Consider the following 10,450-nt stretch of genomic DNA (forward strand, 5'->3'; position numbering starts at 1 on the left):
GAAAGTAGAAATAAACTAGTTTCTAAAAAATACCTCTTTAACTTGAATCTATGTTTACAACTAATTGAATTTATGGTGACAGGCTTCTAATAAATACCTACCCAAACCACTAACCTGCAAACACTTTGACAAATATTCATGTGATTTATGATACCAATATCTACTATAGTTGATGTTTTATGTCCTAGGTGCTATAAATTAATGTTTCTTTCCATTTAACATGGCCTAAATCTAACATGGTTATCTTCTACTTGCAGCACCCAAGTTATTCATTTTTACATCTAGTGTTTATAAAATACAGCCATGATAGCCTTGCTTATGATAATTTACCAATGGGCGCTAACCATCTTTGACTTGGTCCATTTTGTGTTTCTTGTGGGCTGGCTTTACCTTGTTGCCATTTTCCGACTCTTTGTTCCAAATCAGAAGAAGTCTCTCTCTGGACAAGTGGCCATGGTAAGATTTTTATATTTTAGATTTATCAGTTGCTACTGCTTGAATCCTAAGAAAATTTTTTCATTTGTGTTCATTGTCCATTTTGTTTCTATCAATGATCATGATCATTTTCATTTTCTTTCAATGATCATTTCAAACATGTTTGTTCTAGAATCTTGATTAAAAATCATGTTATTGGTTTCAAATGTGAAACGTTTCTTATCAAATGCAAGCTTGAGCTATATTTATAAGCAAGACTGAAATTTATTCATATGTTAAAACCTCCTTTACTATTTAACGTACAAGTAGCTAAGCAGTGCAATTTCATTCAATCCTTGTCTACTGAAAATTTTGTTCATTCAAATGATGTTTGGGCTGTTTGAAGTCAAGCCTCTACTGTGGATCAATAAGCAACAATAACCCAAGATATATTTTCTTTCAAGTTTACCAATTGGTATTTTTCTGGCTGAAAATTTTTCTTTTCAAATGTTGAAGCAATTTCAAACCATTGTATAAGACTAGTGGTGCATAATAGAAATGTACTTTTTGTGTTTTATATGCACTTATTATATTCTATTGTTTGCTGGAGTATGTGCTTTGTTCAACAGAAGCTGTACATTTTCTCCAACTTCTAAGAATAGAGGCCCAGAAATACCAGGCATCTGCTACAATGTTATCTTGATATGTAGTAGAATGACATTCTCCATTAGCATTGTATTGAAATAACTGCAGCAGCAATATGAACCACTTGATCAAGCTGATTGTCTCAACAAATATTTTGTCTCAAATATCTCAACAAAAGTGCCTATTCATGCATTGTTTGTATGGGATTTAAGCATTGTTATTTTTGGAATAAATGTATTCTGTTCTGACTAATTTGAGATTCCCATTGCACTGTTTCACCAGGTCACAGGAGCAGGCCATGGCATCGGCAAAGAACTAGCACTGCAACTGTCCAGGCTTGGGGTTAAAGTTGTGTGCTGTGACATCAATGAAGTAAGATCCTAATGATGTTTCCTTTCAATTCCACAATAATGTTATAGTCTTCCTCTCAAATACCTTCAATCGTGATTTGGAAGTGAAGTTAAAACACGGAATTGAATGTTTGAACTCTGAAAGCAAAGTTGTATATGGCATAAAGACAGGTTTATGCTTTTCCTTCAATGCTGTAACTTTAACTTTTAAAAAATATTTCGCTATTAATTACCTATCTGTTGAGACTTCTTCATATGAATTTAATGCATTTTACTTCTTGCTAAATCATGAATAGAACCCTTGTTGAAAAGGTTCTATATTTGCATATGATTAAAGTTTGTATATTTTTTATGTCTGTTTTATCATAACCTGAGTTGTGTAAGCAAATTTTACACCACATTTCTTGAATTAATTTTCGCCCAAGTGCATCAATTCTTGCAGAAATTATTTGCATCTTTCCATAGCAGCTTTATGCATAAGAAAACAAAAAACAAGGCAACCTTTTAGTGTCTATTGGCATATCACTCATTCCTTGCAGACAATATTAAACATTGGATTAATATTATAGGTAGCAAAATGGTATTTCTGTATTATGCAAAGGCATGAAGGCTTCAACTCTAGTTTTTAGAAATGTGTGCTAACAAATTGAATTGCTATACTATGAACAAATAATTCAACTTTGGATATGATTGTTGTACATTGTTCCTGCATTTCCTTTACCCAAGAAAAAAATCACCAGATGCCATACTTGCATTGCAGGCTAAATATGAGTTTTATTTATGATGTGATGGAATAGCTTGTGAAATGCTAAGTGCTTTTCAGGCATGGAATCAAAATACTGTTGAAGCCATCAAAGCTGAGGCTGGTGTGGCCTGGGGTTACAAATGTGATGTCAGCAGTGCTTCCTGCGTCCATGATGTGTCAAGCATGGTGAGCACAGGTTAAAGTACAAGTCAACATCATATGTGTTGATGTTGACTTCAACTTTGTTAGCCAAGTATCTCCACATAATCATTTGTAGCACCTCATGCATCTGTGATGTGTCAAGCATGGTGAGCATGGGTTCTGGTCAACATCACAATATGTGTTGATGTTGAATTCAACATTGTTAGTCAAGTGTTTGCATAAAATCATTTGTGTGAAAGCTAGTGAGCTTCAGTGACTAAAAATTCTGGAAAAACATGAGAGAAAATGTCTGAATAATTGCGAGTAGAAAAAATAAGGATATAGAGCATAAATTGCCTTAATGTACAAAGTGCAAATTATAGATAATGTAATCAAAGATAAAATATTTTATTAGGTAATTTTTAAGATTTGCTAAGCACACAGTTTAAATAATTTAAACAATCAAATATAGAATGTGGATGTAAAAAATGTCAATATTCAGTTCAAAGTCAGGGCATGTGTAAACCTTTGTTTTCTATTGTTTCAGATCCGCAAAGAAGTTGGGGATATCGACATCCTGATCAACAATGCAGGGATCATGCCGTGCAAATCCTTCCTCCAGCACTCAGCTCAGGACGTCGAGAAGCTTTTTGCCATCAATGTTATGTCACATTTTCATGTCAGTTTAACATTTAGGCACATTGATTACAAACATCGTCTATGTTAAAAGTTCATTTCCTGAGCAGTGTTTTTTTTTCATTCATATTAACAATTGCCTTATTTTCATTTTGTGAATAAGTTATTGGAGGAAAAAAGTACCTGAAATCCTGTACTCACCCTCCTTCTCTGGTCACAAAAACAGACTGTTTAATAGAAGAAATAATTTATGGTTGTATTATAATTTAAGATAATGCATTTGATTTATGTAAAATTAATGATCAGACACAGTTGTGTTGTAACGTTTTCATGTGTAATGAAATATATTTCTTACTGATAATTCTTTTTTATCTTCAGTAGGAATGCCTGTGAGTAAAATCTCATTGCCAGTTTCAATCACAACAAACAAGACGACCTGTAGTTTCATCAACACTACCGTATATTCTGTTGAAGAGTGACCTACTTCTATCAAGTTATTTCAATGTTCGAGATTTGTTGAGGAACAATTAACCTGCCTTGAATAGAATATGTTCAATCTAAAAGAATTATTTACTAGATACCTGCATTCTATACTTTGTTCCAACTGTGGATAAATGTACCGAAAAGCCCTCTCCTAAACCTGTATTTTCAATGCAAAAATCAAAATCCATCTGTATGCTGTAATTAAATTTTTGATTAGCATCTCCTGAAAATGTCATATCTCTTAAATTCACAAATTATTAACAGGATATATGTTGTAAATGGAATTTTTAATGATAGGTTTCAATTGAGCAGACGCTGCGTGAGTGGCTGCCGGTATTCATGTCCCGCGGTGACGGTCACATCGTGGCGCTGTCCTCCATCGCAGGCCTCATGGGCACCAGCAACCTCGTGCCATACTGCGCCACCAAGCACGCCATACGAGGTTCCTGTTCTCTATTTTGTCTTTATTCTGTGCTGTATCATTGTTTCACTGAATCCTGTATTTATTTACATAGTGTATACGAACAACCTTGTGTTGGTTATTGTAATGCGCCGCCAAATATGCCATACAATGTCCTCGCTCTCAGTTTAACACTGTATTTCTCTGCTATTTACCATTCATTCTCTGAATCCTGTCTTTCTTTACATAGTGTACTTCATATATCATTTTTTAAACTAAATGTGGCAGCTAAAACTTGCGGAGACATGTGAGCCTCAAGCTGTAAATATCAGTTGGAAAACTGTTTGAACTTTTTCTAATCCATATTTTTCAAATCTATTCAATTTCCAATTTTTTTTTCACCGATTGTTTCCCAATTATGAAAGTTCTTGTAACACACCATCTAACCAATGAGATATTGGACGGTAAAAAAATTATGATCGACGTGCTTTGCCTTGCGCACGTGAAGCCCATCAGGATATCCAAAATATTTCATATTGCTCAACAATGGGAGTTTGTCTCGAGTCTTGACTAGTTATTGTGTTATCTGCTTTACATTTAGTACTAATATTTTATTATTGTCATGATTGATTTTGTCGGGCGATTCATCATTCTGATTTCATGACAGGTCTGATGGAGGGTCTGAAAGAAGAACTTCGCTTTGATAACCGATATCCTGGCATCAAGTTGACGACTGTGCATCCGTTTGTTGTTGAGACTGGCCTGGCAAAAAGTTATAGGATCAGGTGCGACTGCAATTAGCCATCTGATGCCATTTCATCAATTGCGCTAAATGTCTTAATTTTTTTAAACGATAGGATGGATGTTCATGCCCATCTTTTATTACGTTATAAACTGTGGGAAATCAGAAACTGCTTGTTTCTGTAAGAAGTTTTTGTATCACTGAAGCTTTGATGTTACTTAAATTGAGTAATTTAAACGCCATATATGTTTGAATTCTGTTTTCAATTCACATTCAATTGATTTTCTCAAGCACATGCCACGGACATGATGAAACTGGCATTCGAGTGCGCACTGTGATCTCTGCATCAGGAGCTTTTATAACGCTAATTTGTTCCTACTCTCCTTTGGCTGAGCTTTTAAAATAGAATAGTGAGTTTAATATGAGTCTGCTGGAAATAATTAGTACAATGAATAGCTCACAATTCTCCTCATCTACCTTGTTCAGTTTTTCACATTTTCTCTCCATGAAATAATTGTGAGACACACACGATAAGTCTCGTTCTTTCCCCATTCAGTAGGAAAACATGGTGCTGTTAAGTTCTTTTTTTCGCGGTCAAACATATCCTTTTTAAATCTTGAACACTGTTTAGCTCACAGGTTATTCCCCCTGGAAAAGAGGTCACTTAAGGCGTGTTGTCACTCCAATTTTGAGCGCCCGCTTTACTTACTTTTTGACACTCTTTATTTTCTTTACACTCGCTCCTGCTCTCGGTATCCGACTAAAGGGCTTGGTTAATTTAGAACTTTAAAATCAAAAAACAACACCAAGTAAATGCATCATATCGTCATTGTAAACATTGATAACTTTACTTGTACTTATCTTTGCTTTTAAATTCTTGACGAACTTTCTCTTAAAGCAAACTAACGAAGTAGGTCTCAGTTCTGATGTTAGGTTTAGGTTGATGTCTAGGCGGGACTGATGCACCGCAAACTCTTGCATTGCATGAGTGTCCTTGTTTCTGTTTCTAATTTCTTCTTATCACGGAAATGTTAATGCTGCATCTTGCAGCCGGTCTCATGACACTTGTCGTCTAAATATTCTTAGGTATCGTTTCTGTTGCTGCGGTGACGAATAAATAAAAGATTTGTGAATGAAATGCGACAATTGCGTGTCTTCATTCTGGCAAGGGAAAGTTGTCAATGGCAACAGAGCAAGAAAATTATTTCTTTTAAACTGTTGTGTTGTTGCTATCGGAAACATTGGTGCTCTGCACTGCTATTTGCCAGTGCACAAAAATTTTAATATCTCTAAAGTTTTTTCAGTTGAATAAATCGAGTTGTCCAAAAGAAGCTTCATTACCTGAAGCTATCGGTAAGATTTTTTTTCGTAGATAATCTGCCTTTGTGGTCTGATATTTAATTAGTCGTTGTAACATAGGAGAGATCTAACTTTCCATTGCTCTTCTTTGGTGAATTTACTATGAATTTTTATTCTTTCTGCTAAAAAATCAGGTCCTCCATTGTTTCTGCGCAGGAGATGCAATACCGATTAACCCTACTAGTTTTGTCGCGATTGCCATACTCTAGCGAATGTTGTAGACTAATGTAGAGGTATACTCAAGCTAAATGTTATAAGTTTTGCAGTAAATATTTTTGGCATCTTCATGTCAATTTTGTGGCTTTGAAATTTTTGGTGAAGAGTTGAAGTTTATGCAGGTTCCCGTTGTTCAACCCCGTGACTACCCCAGCGGACGCGGCGAGCATCATCATTGATGGCATCCAACGGGAGCATTACGTCGTCAGCATCCCTAAGAAAGACTTCTACTTCCTCAAGCTCTTCAGGTAACCCCATGAAGAGATCACACCCGTCAGCACGTCTTCATGACACCATTTTACTTGCTCAAAAATGCCCTATCATTCGATCGTAAATAATTCATTTGTTTCCAACCTCATCTTCACTTCCTCTCTTTCTCACGTGTAGTGTCGAAATGATAATTATAATTTTGCTGTCCTCTAGAGTTATTCCAGTTCAGCTTCTCTTGTTTTCTGTCGCTGTATTCCTTGCAGCTATGTCTGTCGTAGAAGTTTATCGTCTCAACCTTTTCACTTACGTAAAATGTATTCCAGTTAGTGGGTGGTGCTTCTTGAAAGCACAGCTTTTCACCAATAGCTACAAATGTAAAGTTTTAAATATTTGTTGATTGAAATTTTTAACAATCTTTTTTATTTAAAGCCGTATTCAAAGATAACTCATGATAACGGGACCTAGTTGAAGAGGTAGTTGTACAGGAACACAAGTAGATCAACAAGCAAGACTGAAGAGATGCTCAGATGATATCAATCGCTCGTTTTATGTGACGATATGGAGTTACTTTGCTATCTATTATGTAACATGAGCTCTCATTTTACAGTGATCTCAAAGCATTTTTTGGTGTGCAAAAATGTGGATCTCTTCACCTCAATTTTATTACGTGTTCGAATATTCTGTTTATTCTACATGTGTTGTCAATTGTAAACATCATGCAGCACTCAACATTTTTCTTTCGTTGCTCGCAGTGTGCTGCCTCTCTCGATTCAACACGCCTTGAGTGACCTCTTGGAAGCTGAAGTTGACGAGGAAACGGATTCTTGAAGTACTTCGGCGGCAACTAATTCCCCACCAGACCTTCAATGAGAAGACTTTCAATGAGACCACCTTGCCTTCATACTAGAATGACGGCCCCTAGTGCCTTCAGACTGAGTGACGCTGCTGTGACGACTTTAATGCCTTTACTCTCTTCCATTTGTTGCTGCTTACTAATAATAATTTCTTGCATTCTAGCTTGTCAAGTGACGTTTTTTTATGTGCTTGTTTCATAATTTATAGACGTGTGATAAAATAACGGATTTGAAGATGATTGTTTGATATGATTTATGTAAGTTAAACCGTTTAATAATAGAATTTTCAACCTTAGATCAATTAGCAAGTACTCAGGAAAATGTTTGCTTACCCTTCTCAATGATTAAACAATCAAATCAAATTTCACTCGCTTGAAAGTTATTAAGAAAAAGATGTCACCAATATTGTAAAATGTTTGACTTTTCCAAGCAACTATTGAAGTCATAATATTATTCTTATGCTTCCTCCGTATCACGAATTGCAAGCAATTTCATCCTTACTTTCTCTCTTTATTGAAAGTGAATAGCGCGCCACAAAAATTACTACAATTTCCCATGTATCTATAATAAACATAAGCTTGTCAATGTGCTTCCTCAGTACCGGAATTGCATTCAATTCTAATAGCATGAAAAATTGCATGCAATTTCAGTCATGTTGTTTACTACGTAAGAGGCTGTACTATGTAGCTGTTCCCGATGCTGAACGCTTACTTATTTTGTACCGCTTGTACCAATGTATCAGCGCAGTGTGCCATTTCTTGTAGTAAAATTAATATACTGTTCAAAGTTGAGCGGAAAATCTAAAATAGTTTCATTTCTTATGACCACGGAGTTCTCGGTCCGTGTCGTGAGGTTAGTTCTATGAATGTGCATAGTAATATGAAATATTAAATAGTGCCATGAAATTATTTTCGCTGAGTCGTCCTGAACTTGCTGTGCGTAGCTTAGCTGGATACATCATGTGTGGGAACGTTACGCATATCGCCGTATGAGCTTTTGTTGAATTTTGTATTTGAAAGTACTCAGATTTTAAATATGGTACTAAGTATACTTATTAGAATATTCTCAGATAAACTAAATTTTGTAATTGAATTTACTCAAATCGTAATTTTGTCTACTCTTTTATAGTCATAATATTAAATGGTTACCTTTCTTGAAATTTTTTTTCATTTCAGACGTCCTTATGCTGATAATTTCTTGTATTCTCAGTCTTTCTCCTTACGATCTCGGCTCGTACGTTTGAGTGACGAGTAAGTAATTATTGTTAGAGGGCAAAAAGATTTTGGTATCAAGCGGTTTTAGGAGCCAACGTCAGCAGAAACAATCAGTCCCCACACACCTGGAGGCCCTAAGGTCCCCACGTAACAAGTATCTGTATAGTCCGTTTAGGAGCACCAAACTAAGGCCATGCTGCAAGAACCACTTTGGACGGCTAACAATCGCTGGCTTCTCTCATTTCGGTGCCGTTACCTCTGCGCTACAGTGGCGCCCACCAAACCAACACTCGGCCGCTATAGAATTTGACATTATATACGTAGATTAATTATACCTGCNTTAGCTACAACTCTGCGCATCATCTTTTTCATTATGCAAGAAGAGCCTTCTAAGCTGGAAACCTGACCATCCCACCATTATTTTTTAGAGGAAAAGAAATTCTGTCTTGATATGTTGCCTGTTTCTTCACTAATTCTACATGAAATGGATTAAAAAATATTCAATTTGAAGTGTTTCCGAGGGCATACCATATTTTACTTTTGTATCTAGTGGTTCATCATACATACATGTACGCATTAACATTACATTTTACCCTCTTTTGTAGTTTAATACCTACAGTACTTCTTACATGATTACGTGCTTTTCTTTACTAATAACAATGTCTTGAATTTCAATATTCATTTATTTATTCACTTGATCCTTGACTATGAGGAATCATTTATTATCTTTCACACCTGCAGTGCTTCCTTGTGTTGCGAATGAGTAATGAATGCAACGAATATTGAATTTAAAGCAATAATGTTATCCTTTTTTGAATGAATTTGTGCGATTTCTTCGCACCGTACCGTAAAAATTAGTCCGATCTGAACTCGCCCTTTTGAATTGTGGCATATCTGCTTTTTATACCCTTTCCAGTTTTCGTCGAATTAATTTAGGAGTAATAAACTGACAACTACCTCAACGTATTTACAATTATTAGCCGATTTATACACAAATGACATAATTTTAATGATGAATGAAATGTCGATCATAAACGCTTTATGGCCGAAAGTAATGAGAGCGTATTCTGTGTGGTGGAAATATCTATATGATCAAGCTAAATTATTTTTAAAACTGCATATAAAAATGGTTAAATGGAAAAATAGAATAAAAATGGCAATGGGAGAATTTGCACGCATGCCATAGGATAATTGTAGGTTTTATGTTAGACGATACAATTTATTTTTTGTCGAGCGACAGTATACGCTCGCGGTCGCCGCGACACGCAGCTCTATAAAAAAATAAGTCTACACGCCTAAAGAAATCAGGTTTTTTATTTTGTCGTATAGCCTTCTCATTTCTATTGAGTAAAGACGTCATGGTGATGCAATTAAAAATTGATGCTTCAACCAAAGCCAGCCATGCAGCCTGGTTTATGCTATTTTGTTATTCTTTTAAATCAAGGTCAGACTATTCCGAATTGAACTTGAATTTTATAGTTAAAGAATTTTTTTATTTAGTAAGTAATTCTTAGTGTGATGATTTTTTTGAAGTAAAATGTGCCAACAATTCGAGGGAATTTTTTTCCTCTACCCAATTGACTGCAAATAACGTTAGACGATTTCATTAGACGTAAACTGGATGCATTGAATATTTAGAAAGCTGAGCCATATTATTAGGAATAATACAATAAACTGAATAACGTTTTCGAGTTGTGCAATGACAATCTGTTCTTTTATGGGATTCACAATATAACCAGAGGATCTGTAAGTTCCTCTATGAAAAAAACTCACTCCGGGTTTTCATCGTGCAATCCTGCATATACACAATATTTTTTCTTGTGTGGTGCAGTTCTCGCGTCAGGTTCCATGTATTTTATTATAAAGGATTGAAGAATAACTGGAACATTTTCAGGGCTAACGGTAGCAGAAAATATCATAAGTGTCATAATTTAGCCATTTATATCCTTGACGACGGTACTCCTGAGAATACCGGTTCATAAATTTCATATTTTCGCCTAGCATCGATCTCCTGTGTTGGCCGGTGGAGAAATGTCGAGAA

At 35.5% G+C, this 10,450-nt stretch overlaps 1 protein-coding gene across 1 annotated transcript; it reads left to right on the top strand.

Annotated features, from left to right (window-relative positions):
• The first annotated feature begins 203 nt into the window (after nucleotides 1-203).
• On the top strand, nucleotides 204-8,354 carry LOC108664805 (epidermal retinol dehydrogenase 2). Its single transcript, XM_018151501.2, has 8 exons — nucleotides 204-456; nucleotides 1,342-1,431; nucleotides 2,233-2,340; nucleotides 2,843-2,974; nucleotides 3,727-3,856; nucleotides 4,482-4,599; nucleotides 6,254-6,379; nucleotides 7,094-8,354. Exons 1-8 carry the CDS (start codon nucleotides 304-306, stop codon nucleotides 7,167-7,169), a joined length of 933 nt encoding a protein of 310 aa, XP_018006990.1. The 5' UTR covers nucleotides 204-303; the 3' UTR covers nucleotides 7,170-8,354.
• Nucleotides 8,355-10,450: the final 2,096 nt, after the last annotated feature.

This window comes from Hyalella azteca, unplaced genomic scaffold (genome assembly GCF_000764305.2).
Source record: "Hyalella azteca isolate HAZT.00-mixed unplaced genomic scaffold, Hazt_2.0.2 contig2778, whole genome shotgun sequence".
NCBI lineage: Eukaryota > Metazoa > Arthropoda > Malacostraca > Amphipoda > Hyalellidae > Hyalella > Hyalella azteca.

What these genes read in the sequence shown, in the direction of transcription:
- LOC108664805 (XM_018151501.2), top strand. Translation starts at nt 304, where the DNA reads ATGATAGCCTTGCTTATGATAATTTACCAATGGGCGCTAACCATCTTT. An exon ending in GCAAAAAGTTATAGGATCAG is followed by an intron (nt 4,600 to 6,253) that starts GTGCGACTGCAA and finishes AAGTTTATGCAG; the next exon opens with GTTCCCGTTGTTCAACCCCG. An exon ending in TACTTCCTCAAGCTCTTCAG is followed by an intron (nt 6,380 to 7,093) that starts GTAACCCCATGA and finishes CGTTGCTCGCAG; the next exon opens with TGTGCTGCCTCTCTCGATTC.